The 25,310-nt window shown below is 38.1% G+C and overlaps 2 protein-coding genes and 2 non-coding genes across 9 annotated transcripts; 2 read left to right on the top strand and 2 right to left on the bottom strand.

The window, feature by feature from the left end:
- Positions 1-8,356: 8,356 nt before the first annotated feature.
- LOC131015701 (uncharacterized) lies at positions 8,357-12,191 on the top strand. 3 transcript variants are annotated; one of them, XM_057944116.1, is made up of 3 exons: positions 8,357-8,554; positions 9,566-11,437; positions 11,553-12,191. In XM_057944116.1, exons 2-3 carry the CDS (start codon positions 9,584-9,586, stop codon positions 11,877-11,879), a joined length of 2,181 nt encoding a protein of 726 aa, XP_057800099.1. In that variant the 5' UTR covers positions 8,357-8,554; positions 9,566-9,583; the 3' UTR covers positions 11,880-12,191. The 3 variants fall into 3 exon arrangements, with proteins under 3 accessions (XP_057800099.1, XP_057800100.1, XP_057800101.1); XM_057944117.1 differs by lacking the exon at positions 8,357-8,554 and adding an exon at positions 8,581-8,876; XM_057944118.1 differs by lacking the exon at positions 8,357-8,554 and adding an exon at positions 8,590-9,120.
- A 1,356-nt stretch (positions 12,192-13,547) lies between these two features.
- Positions 13,548-13,619, top strand: TRNAD-GUC (transfer RNA aspartic acid (anticodon GUC)). The gene has a single exon. It is a non-coding gene; the product is annotated as a tRNA-Asp (tRNA).
- Positions 13,620-13,680: 61 nt separating this feature from the next.
- Positions 13,681-13,754, bottom strand: TRNAV-CAC (transfer RNA valine (anticodon CAC)). Its single transcript has one exon. It is a non-coding gene; the product is annotated as a tRNA-Val (tRNA).
- A 735-nt stretch (positions 13,755-14,489) lies between these two features.
- Positions 14,490-22,515, bottom strand: LOC131015699 (kinesin-like protein KIN-14J). 4 transcript variants are annotated; one of them, XM_057944115.1, is made up of 20 exons: positions 22,211-22,515; positions 21,363-21,420; positions 20,558-20,721; positions 19,594-19,661; positions 19,428-19,511; positions 19,211-19,288; positions 19,040-19,132; positions 18,926-18,955; positions 18,189-18,530; positions 18,032-18,113; positions 17,846-17,941; positions 17,584-17,763; positions 17,284-17,390; positions 17,028-17,206; positions 16,733-16,897; positions 16,392-16,645; positions 16,083-16,246; positions 15,222-15,790; positions 14,930-15,027; positions 14,490-14,848 (listed from the first exon to the last, which is right to left on the bottom strand). In XM_057944115.1, exons 3-20 carry the CDS (start codon positions 20,667-20,669, stop codon positions 14,769-14,771), a joined length of 2,781 nt encoding a protein of 926 aa, XP_057800098.1. In that variant the 5' UTR covers positions 20,670-20,721; positions 21,363-21,420; positions 22,211-22,515; the 3' UTR covers positions 14,490-14,768. The 4 variants fall into 4 exon arrangements, with proteins under 4 accessions (XP_057800098.1, XP_057800095.1, XP_057800096.1 ...); XM_057944112.1 differs by lacking the exon at positions 21,363-21,420; XM_057944113.1 differs by lacking the exon at positions 21,363-21,420 and having other exon boundaries at positions 20,558-20,714.
- Positions 22,516-25,310: the final 2,795 nt, after the last annotated feature.

Genomic DNA, 25,310 nt, shown 5'->3' with positions numbered 1-25,310 from the left:
TTAACTCAAGCATCCTGCTATACTTGTCCTCATTGAGGAGTTCTAGAGTTATTAAAAGTCAAAGACTTAACCTCACCACATGCAGGTTTTTCGAACACTCACTGTTCTACAAGGAATAGGTAACTCGAGTGTTCAACACACAGATTCTCATAGCTTAGTTGTCCCATTGAACCAAGTTCTTGGGATCCTCCAGTCATCATGGTTGGGTATCCACTATGACCATCTTTAAGATGTGGATTTCAAACCCATTCCCCCTAACAGTCTATACATTTGATCTCGATGGATACTTTTAGTCAACGGATCGGCTATATTATCAATTGATCTTATATAATCAATTGTGATAACACCACTCGTGATCAAATGTCTCACGGTATTATGGCGTCGACGAATATGTCTTGACTTACCGTTATACAAATTATTTTGTGCTCGTCCGATAGCAGCTTGACTATCACAGTGAATTATTACGGACGACACAGGTTTCGACCAACATGGAATATCTTCGAGGAAATTTCTAAGCCACTCGGCTTCTTCACCAGCTTTATCCAAAGCTATAAATTCAGATTCCATGGTCGATCTAGCAATACAAGTTTGCTTCTTGGATTTCCAAGACACAGCACCACCCCCCACAGTGAATACATAACCGCTCGTTGAGAACGAGTCTTTTGCATCAGATATCCAGTTTGCATCACAGTACCCTTCAAGTACAGGGGGCTCCCTAGTATAATGAATTGCATAGTTCTGAGTATATTTCAAATATCTCAAGACTCTTTCAAGAGCTTTCCAATGTTCATTACTAGGATTGGTTGTAAAGCTGCTTATCTTGTTGACCGAGCATGCTATATCGGGACGAGTGCAATTTGTTAGATACATCAAGCTCCCAATAATCTTAGCATATTCTATCGCATCAACAGGTTCTCCCTTATGTACATTCAAATGTACACTAGGTTCCCATGGAGTCTTAGCTATTAGCTTGTCAAAAGCATTGAACTTCTTTAACACTTTCTCAACATAGTGAGATTGTGTTATAGTAATACCATCAGGCTTTCTTAGAATTTTAATTCCAAGAATTACATCAGCTAAGCCCATATCTTTCATGCTAAAGTTTTTACTTAGCATATTTTTCGCTTCTTGAATCACTCGGGAATTACTCCCCATGATGAGCATGTCATCTACATAAAGACAAACAATAACATAACTGTTATTAGAATTCTTAATGTAGACACACTTGTCACACTCATTGATTCTAAATCCATTTGACAACATTACGCCGTCAAATTTCAAATGCCATTGAAGCGGTGCTTGCTTCAATCCATATAAAGACCGTTGGAGTTTGCATACTTTGTGCTCCTGCCCAGGTACTACAAACCCTTCAGGCTGTTTCATATATATTTCATCTTCCAACTCGCCGTATAAGAATGCAGTTTTCACATCCATTTGGCGTATCTCGAGATTGTGCAAAGCAGCAATAGCGAGAAGCATCCTAATAGATGTTAACCTAGTCACAGGCGAATAGGTATCAAAGAAATCATACCCTTCTTTCTGCCTGAAACCTTGAACGACAAGTCGGGCTTTGTACTTATCTATAGTGCCATCAGATTTGTACTTCTTCTTTAGGATCCATTTGCATCCTAAAGCTTTACTACCAGGTGGTAGATCCACTAACACCCAAGTATGATTTTGCATAATGGAATCAATTTCAATATCTATGGCTTCTTTCCATAGAGCTGCATCAGAGCCAGATAAAGCTTCTTTGATCGTCACCGGTTCGCCGTCTAACATTAAGACAACATAATCCGGTCCATAGACCTTAGCCTTTCTAACTCGTTCCCCACGTCTTGGTTCTACATCCACAGGTTTAGACCTTGGTCTTTTCCTATTAGGTGGTACAGGATTAGAACTCGTGGCATCATCTACTTGTGTAGAACTGCTAGCAACGTCTAAAGGTTTAGAACTTGTAGCTTCACACTCAACTCCATTGTTTGAGTTAGACATACCCTTATCCTTATTGGGATAGATATTTTCAAAAAATATAGCATTCCTTGATTCTATCGTTGTCCCAACATGTATATCGGGTATCTCCGATTTGTGCACTATGAAACGATAGGCACTGCTATTAAGTGCATAGCCAATGAAGATACAATCCACTGTTTTAGGTCCAATTATAACTTGCTTTGGTAAAGACACTTCTACCTTAGCTAAACACCCCCACACTTTGAGGTATTTATACGAAGGTTTTCTTCCTTTCCATAGCTCATAGGGAGTTACATCTTTCCCTTTGAGTGGAATTTTGTTCAAGATATAGTTAGCCGTTAAGACAGCTTCCCCCCACATGTTTTGGGGTAATCCTGAACTAATCAACAAGGCATTCATCATCTCCTTAAGAGTTCGATTCTTGCGTTCAGCAACACCATTAGATTGTGGTGAATAAGGAGTCGTCGTTTGATGGATTATACCACTTTCATTGCATAATTCAGCAAACGGAGCTACATATTCTCCACATCTATCACTTCGAACCATCTTAATTCGACATCCAAGTTCATTCTCGGCTTCATTTTCGAAGTTTTTAAAAGCTTCAATAGCCTCATCTTTACTTTTCAATAAGTAAAGGTAACAATACCTTGTGCAATCGTCTATAAAGGTGATAAAGTACTTCTTACCGCCTCTAGTTTGCACAAACTTTAAATCACAAACGTCGGTGTGAATTAGTTCTAATGGTTTAGTGCTCCTTTCAACCGATTTAAACGGCAACTTGGCCATTTTGGCTTCAACACAAACTTCACACTTCTCTTGTGAGTTATATTCATAAATTTTTAGTAAATTCATTTTTACTAATCTTTTTATAGCATTTAGATTAACATGTCCAAGTCTACAATGCCATAAATCGGAACACTCAATCAAGTAAGCAGACGAAGTAGATTCTTTCTTATTGATAGTTGCCTTGGCAGGCTTACAAGCTCTCACGCCAAGTTTGAAAAGCCCTTCGGAGGCATAGCCTTTCCCAAGAAACTTTCCCCACTTGCGAATTACAACATAATCAGCTTTGAAAAACAATTCAAAATCTTTCTTAGTGAGCTTAATGTCCGAAATCAAATTCTTTCGGACGGTGGGAACATGTAGCACGTCCTTCAAGGTGATCTCCACGCTTGAAGTGAGTTGAAGAACCACATCTCCCATGCCAAGGACTTGAGAAGTCCGCTCGCTAGCCTCCATGATCGTCTTGTTTTCCACTTCTTTGTAGTTGTGGAACAACTCACGATTGATGCAAATGTGGACGGTAGCGCCGGTATCCACGAACCAAGCATTTGGGCTATCAACATGATTCACCTCGGAAATCATTGCAGCAAAGTCGTCTTGGTTCCAATCGTCAAAGTCCTTCTCGACGTTGTTGACGTTGTTCTTCGCCTTCTTCCGCTTTGGCTTGCGGCAATCCTTAGCCATGTGACCATGCTTGTCACAATTGAAACACACACCATCAAACTTTGATGGTTGTCCTCCACCTTGCTTCCCTTTGCCCTTGTTGTTGGGGTTAGGGCGACCACGCTTGTTGGAAAGACCGCCTTTCTCGGTGAGATTGGCCTTTGCATCCATCGGCGCTTTGCCCTTTTGATCACGACTCCTCACGTGATCCTCCATTTGAAGCTTTGACACCAAGTTTGCCACGGACATCTCCAAGCGCTCATGCTTCAAAAGGTTTTAAAAGCTCCTCCAACTTGGTGGCAACTTCTCGATGATGATCGCTACAAGTAGCGCATCCGCCAAGGGCATTCCTTCGGCTTGAACTTCGTGTGAGAGAGTTTGGAACTCTTCCACTTGGTCCATCACGGAGCGGGAGTCGACCATCTTGTAGTCCAACCACTTGGCGATGACGTACTTTGTAGTATTCGTCTTGTCCACTTGATATTTGAGATCAAGTGCCTCCCACACCTCTTTTGAGGTCTTATGGACCTTGAAGACGTTGTAGAGCCACTCGTCCAAGGACATGAGAACGGTGTTGCGGCACAAGTAGTCGCCTTGGCACCAATTCGCATACCCGGCACGAACCTCGAAGCTCGTCTCCCCTTCACTCGGGGTTGGAGGCGCATCCTCCGTCAAGAAACCGGCAAACCCCATGGTTGTGAGGCAGAACAACATTTTTTCTTGCCAATACTTGAAGTTCTTGCCCGAGAAAATGGAGGATTTCTCGGCAAGACCCAACGTCCTCGACGTTTGCAACGGGGCCATGGTGGAAGTGGAACCACCCGTTGAGCCAAAGGATGAGCCGAAGAAGGTGGACGAGGTAGAACCGATAGTAGCGGAGGCGGTGGAGCCAATGGTGGCGGAGGAGGTTGAGCCAACGGTGGCGGAGGCGGTGGAGCCGTTGGTGGCGTTGCCGGCAGCAGGGATGGTGGACGCCATTTCTCCAAGCAAAGGTTTTAGGTTTCGAAAGTTTTAATGTAAATTAAAATCCAAACTCGAACGTGCAGCAGCAGCGGATAATCTTCTTGCGATTGTTACAATGGGGTACACGATCGAGTGAACTTTTACAACTCAAACTAAACAATCGTAGCTAGGAAACTGAACTAAGAAAATAAGCAAATTAGAAATGACAAGGAAGCTGGAAAGAAAAAACAACGAAATAAACAAACGTGAGAATGGCGTCGAGTCGAGATGAATCTCTTCCCGCAAGAAGATTATCGCCCCGGTAGTGCTCACGGTGTTGGCGAATCTTCCCCAAAGGTAAAACGACGACGTCTCGTTGGATGTAGCACCACAATCTGACGAGCTCCGGCGAACGTAATGGGATCGAGAACTGAGCAGAATGCAGTGAGGAAAAGTGAGCAATATGCAGATTTTCGTGTGTCATGCTTATGCACTAAGACCTCTATTTATAAGCCATTCACCATGAGGGGAATTCAATCTGCATAATGGGAAATTAATCCACTATGTAACTGTCTGGATGTTACAACATTGAAGTTAGCTGCAAGAATTCAAAAGAATTCAAATTCTGAATTCAAACACAGTGTGTAGTTTCGAAACTGCCATGCCATGTTGCTGCTTCTGCTTCTTCAACGTTAATAGGGCTTGGGCTGATACAAAATTGGTTGGGCTGGAAATAAATAATAAACTGTTGGGCCAAGAATAAAATTTAATCAAAAGCCCAAAAGTATTTTGTCCAAAAAATTATATAGTTTGGACCCAAACACCAATTGCCAAGATCCAAGTCCTTGGCCGCGGCCCGCCCGTCCGGCGACGGCGGCGCACGTGTGTGCGCGAGGCCAAGGCCTTCATCCAAGCCCACTAGCAAGCCCACAAGTTATTAGCTCCATGAGCATAGCTATTCTTATACAAGAGTATTCTTCCCTTGTTTTCCAATGTGGGACAATAACACTTCACAAGTGTTATTTCCCTTCTCAACATCCAAACTTTGATATACAATATCTCACTCACCGGAAATCGGTTTTGAGACTTCAAGTATACCACGTTCATCTACTCAAGACGTAGATTAACATCCACTAATTATTTCAATTAAATAACAAATATTTAATTAAATAATTAATTTCAGAAATGGTCTAAAACCATATTTCCAACATAAACATATGTAACTAACCGACTTAATTAGACACACTACCATCGAGATTAAAATTGTGTTCAATCAGACATGAACGTATTAGAGCAATTAGCCTCACGAGTTCGTATGGGTTACTGCTTCATCAATTCAATTCAAAACAAATACTCTTTTCACTAGGCATAAAGTAAAATAAGACAACGAATGAAGAAAATCTATTGAATTTACTAGGTGCATTATCAATCACAGAAAAGTGAAAAAAGGATGAAAATGCCATTTTCCATGGAAGAGAACACAACCTAATAAAAAGACGTTGGCAAACAATTAATAAGACTAATATTTTTTTAACAGAAAAGTAAAATCGAAAATATAAATTATTACATGACCCTTTCTTGCTTTTTACATTAGCGGCTTGCACTAGTTTCAGTAGGAAACTTTCATTTTTCAGGTGCAGCGAAGCCTAAATATTGAAAATACACAAAAATCTGGAAAATCTCTAATCCTCTCACACCCTAACACTCATTTTGTTTCGTATACCACTTCTCACTCGATTTTGGTGTATCTCGTAATTTGATATATCAACCAAAGATGAGATCGAACCCACTCGATTTTGGTGTATCATTAAAATTTGATATCAACCAAAGATGAGATCGAACCCCTCGTTCACTTGTGCACGTAGTTTCTCTAATCAACTTTAAAAAATTATATCTACAATTTTTTAAATATTAATTATTTCATTCGTTCCACTTATCTTAGCACACTTTTCTTTTTAATTTGTACTCCCTTCGTTGTATTATCGTTGGCCTATTTCTTTTGGGGCACATATATTTAAGAGAATAAGATTGTAATGTAAAAGTATGTAAATGTGTATAGATCCATATTATTTGTAGTGTAAAATCGTACCAAAAATATAAACATGTCAATATTAATGGGACACCCCAATAAAGAAAACATGCCAACAATAATCGTATTAAATATTTGAGTATAAATTTTTGTACATGACGTGATGTGAATTTGAAGTGGTCCGCGTTCTGGGTTTCATTAATGAAACATGTAAGATGGGATGCCAAAATCTCAACTTACGAATAAAGGCAAAAGGAAAATTCCTCTACTGTTCTTCCCAACTCTGCAACCAACTGTCATTTTCATCATCAATGTAACATTGATCTAACTTATGACTCAATGGGTTTTACATTTTTTTTTCATAATTTCAACTACTTACTATAAACCCCGATGGTTTCACACTCCGCCGATCATAAAGAGTATTGAATAAATCATTGAGTACACTCCAAAAAATATACTACTAATACTAACTAACTATTTTCATGTAAAAAAAACACATTGAACGGATTTTATAAAAATAAGTATCTAAGGGAGCACGAGCTTTAATAAAAATAATTAAATGTATTAATAAAGAAAATATTATTTTAATTTATTATTTTCATCGTATAACTTTCCAAATTCTATATTTTTTATTTTTATTTTCTCTCTTTCGTTTGTAAACTAAATTATTCAAACACTTCTTCTTCTTCTTTTACAAATTATCTAAACACTTTAATAATTTGTACTCCCTACATCTATGAAACATCTTTCCAAGAGGATGTGACACATATTTTAAGAAAAAAGTAGTTGTATATTTGATGAGTGGAGAATAGATCCCACAAAAAATGGTGATGTATAGCTAGTGTGGTTATATATTTTCAAAAGTGGTGAGTTTATTAATGTAAATATATATGAATTCTAAGGGTGATAATTAGTGGAATTGTTTTCAAAAATTGATTAGGAAGAAGGCAAAGATACCAATTTATATTCCTGCTTTAGAGGTGTTTGACTAAACTTATAAGCTCTTTAAAACAATTAATAAGTTGTTTATGAGCTTATAAGCTTCAAAGCGTTTGGTAAAATATATTCCTAAAGAACTTTATGAACTGTTAAAATAAGCATTAAAAGCTTATAAGTTCCCCAAAATTTAAGTTTCTCTACTCAACTTATTTTCTCATTATTGTATAAGTAACACTCATTTTCTAAAAATAATTCAAATATGATTATTTATTTTCATTGTATATCATTCAAATTTTATCTCTTTTCAATTTTGTCTCTTTAATTAAAATTTTATCTCTCTAGCTTATAAGTTTAATTATTTAAATATTTTAATAATTTATAAATTCTTAAGAAACTATATCGTATATGCTCGAAAAAAGCTCATAAACTGTTTAAAAGTAAACTTAGCCAAACTACTCAAATGAACGTAGAAAAAAAAATTGTAGATGGTGAAAGTATAAAGTTTTGAAATATTTTATAAGTTTCTCAAAATAAGTTTAGCCAAATTTTCAATTGGATGACCATTTGGATTTTGGAGTTTCAATACATTGAAACACAGGTTCTTTTCTTTCTATATAAAAACCAAATTCAAACACCGAGGTTAGTTACGTAACTTCAACAAATCAAGGGACATTGAATCCTACAATCAATATTGGAATAAATTATGGGAGGTGAACATAAATGTAGCTAAGAAGATGGATTCCTTTCTAGTAGTAGTATTTTAATCAAGCCATTAATTACTAACTGGTGGCAAATAGCAAGCGACATTAAGAAACAAATTTTAATCTGCGTTTCCCAACACCATAAAATTATCATAATCTCTGCACTGATTCCCCATTTAATTATTGTGACCCCCGCCCCCCCAGCTAGTAACCCAAAAACCCCAAAATACCCCTGATTGCAGACAAAAATAGATGTCCAAAAGGGCATTTCCGTCTTTTCGTGGGGGTACCAATCTTGCAGGTACTCGAAATTATGTCCTAAAAAGCAACGTCAAAAAATGGTCACACTGTTAAACACACACACTCACTCACCTCACTCTCACACACACATATGGTGAGTCAAACAAACTGGCTTTTGAGGTGGACAGTGAAATTAGGCCTCTGCAGCTCTGTGTCCCTCCATCCTGAACTGTTCATGTGATTCGAGAAAAGAGAGAGAGAGAGATCCCTTCATCCCCAAACAAAGGCATGCATGTTCACTTTTTTTGTGCATACTTATTTAACTTTACTGTTGGTGGGCTGCTTCTGTTTCTCATTGTTTTTATTTTTATTTTTTCTGATTTCACCATTTCTCTACTTTTTTTGATTCTTTGGCATAAAAAAAAAAGAATAAATAAAAAATCTTACTGCTGAAAGTTGTTAGACAAGTGGTGCTTTTACATAATCTTTTGTGAATGTGAGACTGCATTTTTCTCATTCAAGCCTTTGAGCTGAAGAGAAGGAGCAAATGATTGCAATTTGGTTGGGTTTTTTTTCTTTAGCTTCAATGCTTTGAGATCTGAAGTGGGGTATGGCCTTTTCTTTTCTGTTTTTCTTCAGAAATTATTATCTCTTTATTGGTTACAAAATGCAAGTTTACTATGCCTTCTTTTAGCTCCTTAATTATCAGTTCCAATGTCAGACATTGTTATGTGCAGTAGATTTGGCTCCCCTATTAGAAAGTTTCAGACTTTCAGGAAAAAAAAAAAAGAAAAAAAATTGGATCTTTGATGGGTTTAAAATTTCTTAATTTGCCAAGAATGCCTCATTAAGGTTCGTGCACTAGACATTGTGGCATAAGATCTTGAAATCCGCAAATGTTTGATTCTTTGCTTCAAGTGTAATAATAGCTTTTCTGTTTTCTACTTAAAAAAAAAAGGCGCACCATTCAATTTAGAGATTTCATTTCTGATTTTTGTTTTTTGTTTTCTCAAGAAACGGGGATAACATTGGAGCTATTATGTATGCTTATCTGTTGCCTGTTGTTCTTATCTTTGTCAGAAAAAGATAAAAACTGTAAGGTTGGGAAGTAGTAATTTGTTTAGTGATAATTCTACATTTTGGAATATTCCAAGATGCATTATTGGCATTGTGTGGCATGATTCTTGATTTATGATTGTTGGCAATTTCCCTATGTTGTTTCAATGTATACATGTTTATGAATGTGGCTACAGATCTGAGTAATAATATACATTATCCTCATTTCATTTCTTTGCAGGAGGATGTGTGAGTGACTATGGAATTAGACTTCGACAAATATTGTGTTGTAGATGGAAGTCCTACAACTGTGCTTCCAGCTCCACGACGTCGTTCTAGAAAATCAAATAGTAAGCTCAAATGTGGGAATGAGCTGCTCAGCCTCAATGAAGAGTTCACTGAGATTAGGTTTAATCGTTACCGTAGTGCATCGTGTAGAGATGTCCCAAAAACCCCTCGGGAAGGTCATCAACTGCTGAAGAGGGGCTCTGTGTACCAGAGCTCCAAAGATGTGAGATTGATGAGGAGAAGTGATGATGTTGTTTCGAGGAAGAAGATCGAGTTTTCAAGAGGAAGTGCATCTGCATTCTCTGTTGGGATCATTGATTCCTTATGTAGTTTGGATGAAGAAAGTCCCTTAGTAGAACGAGGCGTGGAGCAGAGCACTAGCTCCTCTTGTAAGAAGCAGCAAGAGTTGCACTCTCGGAGCTCAATACGTAGTTCTTTTGATCCTATTCCTGAAAGAACTTCCTTAAAGAAGACTTCGTCCTCGTGTAAAAGCAAGAAGCAATCTGAATCTGCAGTTGATACAACGGATGATGGCGATAAGAGGTGTCAAGGGAGAGATGCAGTTAGCACTTTGCATAAATCATTATCTGCAAAATTGGCTTTGCCTCATTCGCCTGCTCATTCAGATAGTGATGGCTCGAAAGCAAGTAGCCCGAGGGGCCGGCTTCATCCTGTCCTCAAAATGTTTGATCCATTTGTTAAATCCAAATCTCACAGAAGTCCTTTGAATTGTGTCAAGGAGAATAGCTCTGAGGCAGTTAATGGGACAGACATCAATGTGAATTGCAACGAAACAGTTTCTAGATCCTTGCTGACTGAGTTATCAGACAACAAGGCGGCTCACAATGTTGGAATTGGAAATAGCCCTCAGCTCGAAAAGAGAGACGTTCATGATTCACTTCCCTCGTCCTCTCCTGCACACCTCCGTGGCCTTCTCAAGATGGAACGGAAACAAGGGATGCTCGTCTTCGAGTTCTCAGTGAATTCGCCAGAAGATGTCTACGTTGCAAAGACGTGCAAGGTGGATAACCCTCTATCTTGGGCCTACACGTTCCACTCGCTTCATCATAGAAGAAGAAGCAATTCTAGTGCTTGGGGATTTAGAGAGAGCAACAAAGAATCCTCTATGGTCGGACAAATGCTGGTATCGTGCTATCTATGTACAGAGTTGAAAGGTGCTGGAGCTTTCAATGATTCTATGGTGACAGAGTTTGTGTTGTACGACGTTTCCCATTCAAGAAGAAGTGTTTCCTCCCAAGATAGCTCCTGCTGCTCACCCGACCTCACCAAAATAGTTTCTGATGAGGTATCATCTCGGGGTGATGGCGAGAAGCATGAAACACCAGCCAAGACAAAGAGTAAAGGTCAATCCAAGCATTCCCGCGACAGTGGTCAGTACGAATCTTCTCAGCCCGTGGCAGCAGTTGAACTCCATCCCGGGCTAGAAATCGCAGCAATCATTATGCAAGTTCCATTTGAGAAGAGAGAGAGTCTAAAATTCAAGAGTGGGGATAATAGGCAGATGGACAAGCCACATTTGAACTTGCTAGAACTTTGTCAGCTCGAGCAGCACGTCGAGGGTTCAACAAACACTGTGAATCCTGGGAAGCTGCATGTTGTGATCCCAGCAGGAAATCACAGTTTGCCAAGTACTCAAAGCCGCGGCCCTTCACCATTGCTCGATAGATGGAGGTTAGGTGGAGGATGTGACTGCGGTGGATGGGACATGGCATGCCCCCTCAATGTTTGTGGGAACCCTAATCTTCAGATTGCTGAGGGCCATCCCCTCATTGACTCCCACAATCCACCACAACTCTTTATTCAGGTAAATATTTCATTCATGAAGAATCCGCGATTGATGGAATATAGGTCTAGATGGAAAATTCTTTGTTAGTAGCCTTCTTGGTTGTGATGCTTTGGCTCTGCCTAAATGTGTGCAGGGAAGAAAAGATAACGTGCCCGCTTTCACAATGAGGGGAGTCGAGGATGGGAAATACGCAGTTGATTTCCATGCGCAGTTGTCCTCACTGCAAGCATTCTCCATCTGTGTTGCTATCTTGCACGCTGCAGAAGCCTCCACCGGTGCTGGACAGGAGAGAAGCGAGCAAATGCTGCAGAGTGACTCTCTGAGGGTATTCGCGGAGGAGGAGATAAAGCATCTCATAGATGCAATATCCGAGGAAGAGAAATTCAAGGGTAGCAAGGTGGAGGATGCCTTGCCATCTTTCGTGCTAAATCCACCCTTCTCTCCGATTGCTCGAGCATAGATGAGTAATCATGCAGAGGATCACACCATTGATGGAGCTGTGGTTGCTTCATTGGAGATGGAAAGATACATTTCCTGGTTAAATTTAGTTCACAAAATTTTCAACAAAAATACCATACTGTTTATATTGGTAGAGAGATTAGGGCGTAGTTAAAATTTTCGGTCATTTGTATTCTTTGGTTAATTTATGATGTTGTAGTTTAGTGCTCAAGGGAAGTTTTTTTTCAAGAAGGTTGAGGCCCCATGGCACACTCTCAACTTACCTCATTGTACGTACCTATACAATAAATGAAACACCCCTTCTAGTGTCTAACTTTCTATCTCTTTCTTTTTATACGTTTCATAGCTCTTGTATGTATTCAATAATTTGTTAAGTATAATGATGCAAGGCCATTTGTGGGAAGATGGGGGGAGGGGAGTAACAATTAAAAGAAAAGAAATCTATACAATATCTAATTTTGGCAAAGTTTTCACACGCATTTTCCCGCCCAAAAATCAGCACCTTAAAAATTTGCTTTTTTTTGGTCTTATTATCCATTTATTATTACAACATTAAATTTACTGTTTCACATGTTGGTTGAATGTATGAATTCAGATTTGAGCCGCCATTTTTGCAGTTATGTTACGTTAAAATGCTCTTGAAGGTTGAAGTGAATGTATATCCCAATCCCATGGAGAGAGTATTTCGGGGGATCTCCATATAGCTTTATGCCAATAAAGTTTCTTCCCCACCCAGTCATTCAGAAGTTGCATCCAAGAATATAGTCTCCATGGAATCCAAAATGAGTCAGTTTTGGAGCTCCAAACAAAGTTTCGGATCAGACGGCAATGGATTCCATCCCTTGAAGCTCTGCAATGGATAATTTTCATACACTCACTAATTTTAGTTATCGATTCACAAGCAGCTTCTTTCTTGCTACTGGACTTCCAATTATCTTCACAGACGCCTCAAACATCCTTTTCCATACCAATTAGTCTCCAGAATTTCCTCACCCGGCATTCCTATTATTCCTCTTTTTAAGTAATCAGACAAAATGCTGTCAGTTGGATGATGGATCTTTGCTTTTTGGCGGAAGAAATCTTTTTCAGCCTTATCAACAAAAGAGGCAATCTTCCTTGCTTCAGAATTTCATCTAATGGATCTTTGTCGCATAGCATTTGTATGCACCAAATTAAAGAGGCCTGCGTTTTGTTAGATAACAAAACTCATATACAAGAGCAATATGGAATGATTTTTTGGTGCTTAGGCAGGAGACGTGAGCATGCAATACTTGTTCTTCTATTTTAAACATTCCAAGGATTCTATTTTAAAAGTTATAGATGGATGAGCAGCCACTAAGAAATTTGTTACATCATATCACGCAATTTAGCCCATGTTTGGTTGGGTGTTTTTAGAGGTTGGAAAATGATTCAATTAATTGAATCCATTACTTGTTGTTTGGTTTGGATAATAAGGTAACCATTACGCTTACTTGAGAGTAATCCAATCACCCAATTTGTTACCCTTCAAAATAGAGGGGAATCAAAAGAAATGGAATCTCTTACTAATGGAATCGACAAAATATACAATGGAAACCGCCGAGAAGTTAAATCTTTTTTGTTTTCTTATTTTTTTATTAAGAAAGGTCAAAGGAATTTGTATAATTACTACATGACTTAACACCAACGAGTCGTTGTAGTATAGTGGTAAGTATTCCCGCCTGTCACGCGGGTGACCCGGGTTCGATCCCCGGCAACGGCGACTGTGTTTTTTTATATCTATTAACAAATAAAAACAAAAGAAATTAAAAAAATAATTAATTTGTCTGAGCCCGGGTTCGAACCGGGGACCTCTAGTGTGTGAGACTAGCGTGATAACCGACTACACCACCCAGACATTTTGTTTATTTGGTGAGGATCTTAAATCTAATATCCGATTTTTGTTTTCCTATTTATTTATTTGAAAAAAGTGACATTTGGATTTTGGACTAGTTAGATTTGGGTTCATCAAGACTGCTCTGAAAATATACTCCATATTAGCATATTACCTCTCGCAATACAAGTGATATTAACATTCTTATTGACGTTCAATATAAAAATTTGGTGTGTTAATTTAGAAGCAATAAAATTAGATCGTGTATTGATACGTTATTCCAAAGAGTTGGATCATGGATGAAAGATGCCATCTATTTGTTGTATCGAATAGTCCTCTGGAAATAATGATTTAAAACCTTTTTTTTTCCACGTGAAAGCCCTTCACATGAAGCAAGCAGAAACATAATTACATCGTAACCAACCCATGAATTAATAGAATTATATTTCTACTGTTAAATATTATTCCATCTATTCCATTAATAATGTCTCAATTACTATATTAAAACATCCCATAGTATCTTTTTTAGTAAAAAAAAATAACTATTTAAAATATTATTTGCAATGAGCCCAACTTATTTTATACACCAACTCACTTAAAATAATCCTTAAATATCTTTCACCAACTCATTTTATACACCAATTATATATTTTTAAATCTCCGTCCCCAATATTAATGGGACATTATTAATAGAATCTCCTTCTCCCTTACTCTTCTTGCTTTTAATCTAACATTTAGTTTCTGGGTGACAAACAACTATAAAGTGGTCAATAATACATATAGATTATACAGACATTTGAAAATGGGGCAGGCTCTGAATTTGTTAAGAATAAATAACCAAACATACATCATCACTTGCATAAATTTGGTTGGCTTCAAAAAGGAGCACCACCAAATTCCAATTGACATCCTCATTCTTGAAAGATTTGCAGCACTGATCTAACCTACATATTTTACAGCATAAAAAAGGTTCTAATCGAACTCTTCCAATACAACAATTCTAATCTAACACCTAATCATCCATCAATTTCTTCCTAACTAATGCCATCTTTTGGAAGGAGGTTGTTTCACAGCGGAAGAACTGCTACCCGTCACGGCCGTCGTGGCTCTTCTGTAACCTGAGGAGCATATAAATTCAAGTCAAGACTAAGTGAAAAGTTAAATCAATTTCAGTGCACTTTATGGAAGACTGTTCATACTTGGAATTTTGGAGGTGCTCTTGCTCATAGACGATCGAGCAGATCCCACTTGAGCCTGCTTTGTTGGTGGTTTCAGATGTTTAACAGGCACAGACGATCTGCGATCAAATAAGAGTGAACATAATTAATGCTAAACTGGAGGACCAACCTGCATGCATCATATCCTACATGAAAATATTAGTAGCCACAGAATGCATATTATCTCGTGAATAAGTATGTAGAATTCACAACTGAGGTTGATTTCCAAAAGTAGCATAAGAGAACACAAAAACGGTGTGAAGGAAATGCTTACTTTTCAGTTGTCTCTCTAGATGGCTTCGATTTATCAGGGGCTTTCTCGGGGAAAAGGGTGTACTCCACAATACTGTTAATCGAACCCTCAGTTTCGGTTCCCATAGAAAGAACCCCATCAGATATGTCACTAAGTCTCTCTTCAGAGTCATCCTCTCCTAATCCCAGAAGCTCTATGTCATCGTTAGGATTTTTTGCTCCATCCGCTGCATCAAACTTTAAACCAGTGTCTTCTGGAAATTTGTCAACATCTACAGCAGCAAGTCGTGAATGTCGAAAGAATTCTTTGTGGTGCTTAAATTCGTCCATTGATTGCTGAGAACCAGCCTCGGAATGCTTATCACTATATTCAGAACTATTTTCCACATCGGTAGCAACCTTCTCAGAAGAACTTTTCCTTTGCAAAAGTCTTGGGCTTGGGCGTGCTCCTGCAGAGTGTCTTCTTGGAGAGGCAGAGCCACACCTTGCTGAGCTCAAACTACGTCTGTCACCATCTCCACTAGCTTTGAGCGACCGTAACCGCCCTATTTCTTCATCCTTCTTTGCAACAACATTCTTCAAAGAAGTTACCTGTAGTATTAATACCAGTTTTATTAGCTGTTTAGTTCATTCTTTTACAGTTAGAGATACAAATACACTTGTTGCAATGATACATAGATAAAATGCTAATCTGAAAATAAAGTTTTAGATACCAATAATACATAGAGAAGAGATAGAAAACATCCAACAACAAACAATTAGAGGAAAATCAGAGCTCCAATTCAACATACAAGGAAAAAATTCGGCAAACATCCAACAACAAACAGTCATCAAAAGAAAACATGAATACTTTAAAAATGCCAGCACTGAAAACAGTCATAACCTGTTCCATAAGTTCTCGGACACCCCTGCCCTCCTTATTACTTCGAGCAGCACCCAATTCAACACCAGAAACCCTCTCAGCAAACTTCAGAGTACTTATAGTCTCTGAGTAGGACTCTACATCAGGATTGAGTTGAACAAACATAAGAGTCTTTGCTTGGCCACCTGTAGCAGAAACAGAGAAAGCATAAGTATTCACATAAAGGGACAGAACAACAGTAGGAGACTGTTCAAACAGTTTCATAGAGATGACATCAATCTCCACTGAAGTGTATGATCAGTGACTTTTAGTGAAGCATAGTTACATTACCTAAAGAGCTTTGAAGAACTTGGGTTAATTTGCTATTTCTGTATGGCACATGAGCATTTTTTTGTGCGAGCGCAAAGATTACATCTCCCAAGGCCGATAGCGATTTATTGATATGTTGTGCTTCACGCAACCTGTCGCCTGTTGCTTCAGATCGATCAACCCTTTCGCTGCCAGCCAAATCAACCAAATGAAGACAACCACGTAGAACAGCATTGGTCTCCAAATCTGTCCCCCGGACATGAACAGTGAGTATGCTGTCTCATTGAGGAAAAATAAAAATCAGAACTCATAACCCACTGATAAGAGCAGGAACTGAATAAATAATATTGCCAATCACAAACCTGTGAGATCGGCTGCTTCTTTCATTTAAAGCAGTAGCACCTACAGCCCGATTCATTAATCCAACAGTCATCAGCTCTAACACGTCATCAGTTGATTTTACAGGATGCAAGCTAGCATCTGGCACAGCTAACCCATTTGGTTGGGAAATGTTCCATATCCCAAGTGTGCGCAAGTCAAGGGAAACGATTAGATTGTGAGCAAGAAATAAGGGCAGTAATGACCAAGTATATTTGCAAATTTCAAGAGAAAATGAATGCTTTCTTAAATATGAACCAACGAAAACTGGAAGGATATCTCTTCTGAAAGCTGTCATTGCAGAGTAAGTCACGCACTTGCTCATTATAAATTTCTACCATTTGGACAGCAATCTCGTAAGCAATGGAGCTGTGTCTTCTCTGAGAGATATTGAAAAGATCATTCAGAGCCCTATAGTTGACCCCCCAGTCCGCAACTGTTGTCAAATTAGGTCCAGTCTGGAAACATTTCAAAAAGCATCATCAAAATGAACCTACATGTTGATCATACTCACACTTTGACATTCTGATCTTACCATTGTATAAGTTTTCCCGGAACCAGTTTGACCATAAGCAAATATGCAAACATTGTACCCATCAAGGACAGACCTGATTAGTGGTTGAGTATCGCGAAATACCTCCTCTGTGGACAAGAATCGAATTTCAGAGTCAAAAAATCCAAAAAAAAAAAAACAACACATACGTACTAATACTATATATGTAATATATATTTAATACATACATGTTTGTGTATATGAAGAGGGAGAGTGAGAGAGCACAGACTAACAACAACACATAAATAGACATTTGTATTCAAATTTAATTGAAGTCAAAACCTTGTGTGGATGCAGGACCGAAGACCTTGTTGAATTTGAAAAGACGATGACTTTCTTTTCCAGGTTTTGAGGGGTTCATAACAACCAATTCTCCATTCTCACCGATGTATTGCATGGTTGTCAGTTTTCCACTTTGTCCCGGGAGGAATGGTCTTACACGACAATAAACTCTAATGTTTCCTACCAAAAATGAACCATGCGGCCATGCCAAATGAGAAAATCTGTTTGCACGTGAGCATATATAGTACCTGATGTAACTAACCTTTTAAATCTTGAACCTCATTATACAATTTCCGATTTTCATCAAGCACGCTATGATAATTTTCAGCAGCTTCTACCAAGCCCTTGAGATTTAATCCTGATCAATTCAACGGAATAAAGCTAAGAGACAGCTAAATAAAGTTAACTGTACTTTTCAAGGTTTTAAAAAAAATGAATATTAACCCACCAAAGTTATAAAATTCTTCAGCATAGACATTTTTTAACTTCGAGACCTCTTGCTTTATGGACTCAGATGCCAACTTCAGTTCCTGAGCATTTTCATAATGTGAAGCATCAACAAGGGGGCATCATGTTAGATTTATACAATTAATCTTGCAACATACCTGTACAGATACAACTTTGGAATCTATGAACTGCCTGTATCTCTGTTCTTTTCTTTTCCAGTGCATAAGTTTTGATTCTGAGAAGTCCTCAAGCTCTTTGACTTTCTTCCTTGAGTCAGTAAGAAGAAACTCAATATTCACTATTTTCTTCTCCAGCTTATCTTTAGCTTCCTCGGCTTTAGATTCCAATTGCAAGAGATTCTCTTCATATGAGGTTTTGGCTAATGTGAGTTTTTCATTTAGTGACAAAATTTGACTCTCACAGACATCCCTTTCTTTCCTCAACTTAATCAAGTCTTGCTCTTCACGCTTCTTATTCTCCTCAATTTTGGCCTTCTCAATCTGTCACAGGAATAACCATTGAAGACTAAGACACCTAAACAAAATCTTCAAGATAACACATCAGGATGAATGAACTACAATATCAATAACACTGCAATGTTATAAACCTGCCATGAGTAAATTATTAAAAAGGTAATGAGTTATTGTTCTGAGAAAAGACACTAACTATAAAGAAGGGATAAAACAAATAGGTTAATGAATCCTGACAATGCTCCACCATCAATCCAGAAAACTTATTGGAAGGTGAAAAAAAGTCAAACAAAGTTGAATTTATAGGCAGAATAAATAAATAAATTCTGCTCAATATTCAACTTCTAAACTTGTTGGTCTGTTATTGTTAAAACCAAAATTGTGAATGCTCCAAGATCACCAATTGCCTTCAGTAAGATATTCACCTTCATCTGTTGAAGCTGGGTCGCAACAACCTGCCAAAAAGTTAAAAGGCATGAAGAAGCAAGAATAAAACAGAAAACTGCACACATAATTCACTATCAAAACTACATTAATACCTCATTTTCTTCACTAGTTCCAGTTGCAAGTGTTTCCAATGCTCTAATTTTGACATTATACCTGTCTTCACGAGACTTGTACAGACTGCTTTGCTGCAATTATGTAATAAACATAGTCAGAAACGCTGCAATGAAGGAAAACATGGTTTCGAATTGCTGTTAATGTGTTACCTTCCTCATATTATCTGCTTGTTTTGAAACCCGTTGCTCTATTTCTTGCAGAACAAGTTTCAGCACAGATGCGACACGCTAGTGAAATGCAAAGCAAGAAATGGCCAGATGAAAACAATGAAAAGGCAGTTTAAAATGAGCAACTAAATTGCACATGAAAACAATTTACGAGCGATGTAAAGTCACATATCTATAAGGTGCTATTGCTGCAGCATACCTGAGGAATGTCCTCATCCTTTTTCTCGATTCTGTCATCCAAAATCCTCTTGACAATAATGAAAAGTGAGTGTGTGGAGGCCTTCTGCAGAGATCAAGAAGCATAAGAACATGCAAGGTATGCAGAAATATTATGTTCTTCTTTGGGTGCCATGGATGAAAGTTACCTCCAAATTACCCAATTTCATCAGTTCTGAAATCTTAGAAGTTGGTAGATCCCAATAATGCCCATTCCCTGCATGATGAGATGATGCTATAAGTCAGAAAATAGCTAAAGTGGTTACCATATGTGGTATCCAAAAACCTAGTTCAGTAGTTCACTGGCATGAGTCAAGAGAAAATAGCTTCTGAACAAGTTTTAGGACTATACCAAGGTCAGGTAAGCGATTGTTCCTCATGGTAGAAAGACAAAGTAATTATGAACTAATTTCCATGTCTACATTAAGGCCAGAGATTGTTCATCATGGAAGACACAGCAAAGAGAAAACAAAGTGTGAACTGGTTTTCATGTTGATTTCCTAAGTCTATACTGAGGCCGAGTGAGAGATTGTTCATCATGAAAGGAAGAGAAAAGATATTGGAATTATTCCCCACTCTGATTAACCTTTAATGAACACGCAGCTAACACATACTCCCTCCGTCCCAAATATAAATGTTCCATAGCTTTTGGGCACGGAGATTAAGAAATATGTAGAAAGTAGATAAAGTGGGTTGGTGGAAATTATTTAAATATTAGGTATAGAGAAATAATATATTGCCAAAAAAGAAATGAGACATTTATATTGGGACGTCCCGTTATGGAAAGTGGGACATTTATATTGGGACAGAGGGAGTATATTATTTCAGATAAACTGAAAGAGTTGCCACAGAGATTTTAAGTTGCTCAAAATTAGCAAGAAGGAACTTATTAACTCAGCTAATATTAATTCATCTGGAACTGTAAAAAAATAAATTTTTGTGCTGACTTCAGCGGACTGAGCGGTTAACACTTTTATCATGGTTAAGCTCCTCTCATTTTCCAGAGATCAAACCACCAGCAAGAACACCAAGAGAACAATAGGGGAAAAAATAATATATGGGAATATATTTTACAAAGTATACTTAAATTGAAAATACTGTATACAACTTTACCTTCAGCAAGACCATTAACAACTTCAACTCTTCCAGAAATATTGCCATTTCGAACTTCACTTAAAGCACCCTCCCTTTGTTCAGTTGCATGAATCTCCGACTTTGGATCCATGACTAATTAGGTAACTGCTTAGAAAATCCAGTACTGAACACAACACTGAAAACTGAAATGTCATATAAAATATGCTAGTCAAATGCTAAACAATTATTAGGTTGCACCAAAGGAATTCAAAGTTATGAAACATCAATGCATTAAAAAGCAAATACAGAAATTAGTTGTCTGACCAAATTAATCTCTTTGTTAAACTAGCACCATAATGGATTTCACAGACAATTGGATATTGTTATCTCATTAATACAGTACGACAGCCCAATATCTCATAAGGTGAAATCCCATAATTATAGCCATATGGATTACATCAAAATTTAATTCTTTGCCAAATGTAGCTAGTGCCAAATTTCGTGCTTTGCCTGGTAACTGTTTTCCAATATTAAATAATTTCCTTCTTGCACCAAGGCATCATTAAAACCTACCATTAATCTTTTTTTTTTTTATCATATAGCTTTAAACAAACAAGAACAAATAAGCACCTGCACTGCATCAAAAACTTAAAAGATATATAAATCACATGTAACAAACAACATTTTCTAAATCAACTTCTTTTGGGTCACAATATCAAAAGTATTCCAGGAAAAGAAATTAAGCTGGGCCATCAAATTTTGAAAAGAAAAAAAGAAAGAAAGAAAGAAAGAAAGAAAGTTAAAAGAGATATCAATGAAGAAAGAAAAAGACTATAGAGGCAACTTTTCTTTGAAGATGCATTGTCAGCAGTCAGCTAAAACATGAATCATTTGCATCACAACTACAAGAACAAAATCAAATATAATTTCAGCATGGACTTGCTATGACCAGGCAACCAATTCAGAATAATATCAATCAAAGGAATTATGGGGTAGATTGTTTTAAAGAAAGTAACAAATAAGTTAAGTTATAGATGAGTATAGGGACCAAAATGCTAGGCAGAAGGCATATGAATCTACCAATAATCTCTGGAAGGGTCACTGAAAATAAGAAGAAAATCAAAAATAATTACTCATTGTTTTAATACATGGTCCATCATCCTCCGAAAAAAAAAGTACCCAAATGGCAGCAGATTCACATTGTTCAACAGATTTCCAAGCTCGAATTTCAAATGACCCATAAGTTCCATAATAAAAATAATTTTGAAATGCAAGCAGATCTGCAATGTCACATAGCGGCAACATTCAAATATATTAAACCAAAATCAGATACATTACCATTCAACTGGAGCATAATAATGTGCAAGCGCACATGAGAAACTTACCCATTAAACTTCGAGATTTGGCAACCGCGAAGCAAAAGGGATTTTACGAGTTAAGGGCACAAAACAAAACAAAACAAAACAAAACAAAACAAAAAAAATTGTTTCTTTTGCATTTTCATTCCTAGTCACCCAAACCCTACATGGTGCCAAAACCTCAAACTAATCATCCATACGAATTCCAATAAGGTTGGGGGCAAAATACCAAATCTTGGAACAACGAAAAAGAAATTGCCGGAACATTGAAAAATCAAAAGTAACGGACAAAACCCTACAAAACAATTCAGAGATTCGGGGAAAACTCACAAACCTGGATAGCTCAGAAAATGTAGAAGATAACAGATCAAATGAAGCGGAAGCTCATCTTAGGCTAGAGAACAAATTTCAAACCGCATTCGCGTATCTTTTCCGGGTTTTGGGAAAATGAGAAGAAAACAGAAAAGCAGCTGAGGGCAAAGCAAATGTTGGGGGTTTAACCTTTATTTAGAAGTAAAGGCGAATCGATAATGTGGGAATGATGATTGAAAATAGAAAGCTCGTAAGCTCTCAACTGTTTTGAAATTCTCATCGGGTTTTTCCTTTTCTTTTTCTATTTCGTCTACCAATTTTTATTTATTTATTTATTTCATTTTTATTGGTGAAGAAAATAATGGAAAGAAATTGTGATGGTGTGCCCCACAAACTAATTTGGAATCGTATTCCCGCCTTGCACTGTTGGTCCGCTTGTAGAGTTTTGATGGTGTAGCTCCCACCTTGCAGAGAATAAATAAATAAGGGGTACCAACTCTCCTATGTTTGTCTACATACCGCCTCTGCCTAGATTCGTATGCTTTTTTTAAGTTGTTGTAATCAATAAGTTGATATTATATGACAACATTTTTTTATTTTATGCATACGTGTGTTGGTTTATCGATAAAAATTAATACTCAAGACCTGAGGCCTTGAGTTCAAGTCTTTCGTCGTGCGGTATCTAAATTTATTTATTTATTTATATATACTCTCATGTCCCACTTCAAAATATCTTGTTTTTATTTTTTGGTTGTCCCACTTCAAATGTCTTGTTTCTTTTTATAAAAATAATTATTGTTAAAAAGTAAGAATTTTGGGGCCCATAACACATTTTCAACTCTACACCACACCATTTCATTATCTAATTATATTTTTCTAAATAACCGTGTCAAAAAGAAACAGGACACTTGAAGTAGGACGAATAAAGTATAATTTATTTAAAAAAATTATTCACCTTTTGTTGGATTTGTATACTGAAAGCAAGAACTTTGTGCTTGTATACAATGATTCCTATTATTCACTATTCTTATCTCCTATCTGATTGTGTTCATGATTGCATATGTATGTTCTTTATCTCTGTATAAGTAGATTATATGGTGTGTTGTATATCACAGAAGACCATATAATTGGAATAACCTTAAGAGATATAATATGATCACAGCCGAAATAACTCTAGGACAAGTTATTGGTTTAGGCTGCAGTATAGATGGAAGTAGTTTGTCTTGGCTACTTGTCTATACTGGTACGTCATTACGTATTGATAGGACCAACAGTTGAGATGTATTCTTCTATCTGACTTATGTGAAGAATCAAGATCTAGGTGACTCATAAATCTTAATACTAATAAGTATTCAAATATATATGTTAATTCGTATATCACTTTGACTTACTATGGGCAAGAGTTAAATACTAACTCGAGTACCCTGTATCTTGGGTGATAGCGGTTAATATATGATATTTGATTATCTGTATTAGTACCCGTATCCGGTATAGGATAATGACATCCCCTTAAGGAGCTCAATAAGGTTTATTACGCTAAACCCTGCAGGTTGATTAAGTTCAGGCGTAATAATAAAGATTGAGTGGTACTGCTTAAGGAATTATTAAGAGATTAATTAATTTAAGCTGTCAGAGCTCTAATTAATTAATGGATGTCGGATATTTTAAATACGAAGATTTAATAAGTCTAAATACAAGCCCCGACTCATCACCGGCAATAAAGGGGTAAGTCAGTATCGGTTCTCTAGTGGAATGAACTGATATTTATAAATTAATTATGGTCTGGGCTGACCATAGATAAATTAATTTATTTGAGGCCCATCTTTATTCCTTGTATCTGGTCCCTGGGCTGGCCCAATGTCTCCTAGCCCAAGTAGGGCAGAAAAACGCCTACACCCTAAAACTGGCGCCCCACTCTTCTTTCTGTATTATTAAATACAGCTGTCAGCTCTCAGGAAAATACACTGATCAAAAATTAGGGTTTTGAGAGCAGAAAGGGGGCGCAGAACGTGATTGGCTTTTCTGTCTTGGGAGTTCTCATAGTTCGTTGTCCATCCAACGTTGGGAATTGAGCGGGATACAGTCGAGAAGATCAGAGCTGGAGTCTGAATCATTCGACGCGATCATCAACCATCTGTGCATCCGATTCTCAAGTAAGTTTTCCTAACACCTGTGGTCAGCTGTTAAATTCATAGGAGCATGTTAGGAATTAATCGTTGTATGATGAATTAATAATAATCCAAGAAACGATCATCGGGCAATCGAGTATTAATTCAATTTAATATTCCTTCAATTGGTATCAGAGCCAGGTTTAATTTCTTGGCTCTATTATTAATTTATGTACGATTAATAATGTGCGTTGTTTTTAACTGCTGTTGTTCTTCGTGATTCGTTGATTCGTGGAATACGTCGGTTTGACGTTGTAATTGTTTTTCCACCACGAGAAAATTCGTGGTTAGATTAGATTTTCGAATTGTATTCGTTTTTCTGTTGTAATCTGTAATTATGGAGAACAAACGAAGAACACGAAGAACGGGGACGAGGCTGGAATCAGGTTGCAGGCGGCCGCGCGAGGCGTGGCGAGGCTGGGCGAGGGCTGGAAGCAGCGGGCAGGGGCGGTGCGCGCCCGGGGCTGCGCGCTGCGCGCCCGGCGGGCGGCACGCTGCCGCTGCTGTTGCCGCACGCTGGAGCCGCTACTGTCGCCATTCGTTGCTGCTGCCGGGGACGCCAAGCCGAGTCAGGCGAGAGCTGCTGCCGACCGTTGACGCTGCTGGAGGTGCCGGACCGTGCAGACGGAGGGTGCGGCGATAGGCGGAATTCGCGGCGCTGCGACGCTGGTGTCGGGTGGAGGTTCACCGGAGCAGCAGCGATGGCTGACGATGTCGCCAGCAGGAGAGCAGTTGGTAGGCGACGACGCCTGAGATCGACCGGATTGTATGCAGCGCCGCTCTGGCGGCGCGAAACCCTAGCAATGGAAGGTGCAGGTCGCGGGTCAGAAGGGTGAAGAACCGGATCCGAGGCGCGGATCCGGGTACTGTTCGCGGGTAGGGTCTGTTGACTCCGGGTTCCGGGCCTTTGACCGCGAGTTTGGGCCCAAACAAGGGCTGGATCAGTTTTTTGAG

Source organism: Salvia miltiorrhiza, chromosome 3 (assembly GCF_028751815.1).
Source record: "Salvia miltiorrhiza cultivar Shanhuang (shh) chromosome 3, IMPLAD_Smil_shh, whole genome shotgun sequence".
NCBI lineage: Eukaryota > Viridiplantae > Streptophyta > Magnoliopsida > Lamiales > Lamiaceae > Salvia > Salvia miltiorrhiza.
Note: the sequence above shows the minus strand (reverse complement) of the source record. Positions and strands in the feature narration are given on the sequence as shown.

What these genes read in the sequence shown, in the direction of transcription:
- LOC131015701 (XM_057944116.1), top strand. Translation starts at nt 9,584, where the DNA reads ATGGAATTAGACTTCGACAAATATTGTGTTGTAGATGGAAGTCCTACA. An exon ending in CACCACAACTCTTTATTCAG is followed by an intron (nt 11,438 to 11,552) that starts GTAAATATTTCA and finishes AAATGTGTGCAG; the next exon opens with GGAAGAAAAGATAACGTGCC.
- LOC131015699 (XM_057944115.1), bottom strand. Translation starts at nt 20,669, where the DNA reads ATGGATCCAAAGTCGGAGATTCATGCAACTGAACAAAGGGAGGGTGCT. An exon ending in TGTTAATGGTCTTGCTGAAG is followed by an intron (nt 19,662 to 20,557) that starts GTAAAGTTGTAT and finishes CTCATCATGCAG; the next exon opens with GGAATGGGCATTATTGGGAT. An exon ending in AATGACAGCTTTCAGAAGAG is followed by an intron (nt 16,898 to 17,027) that starts ATATCCTTCCAG and finishes TGACTTGCGCAC; the next exon opens with ACTTGGGATATGGAACATTT.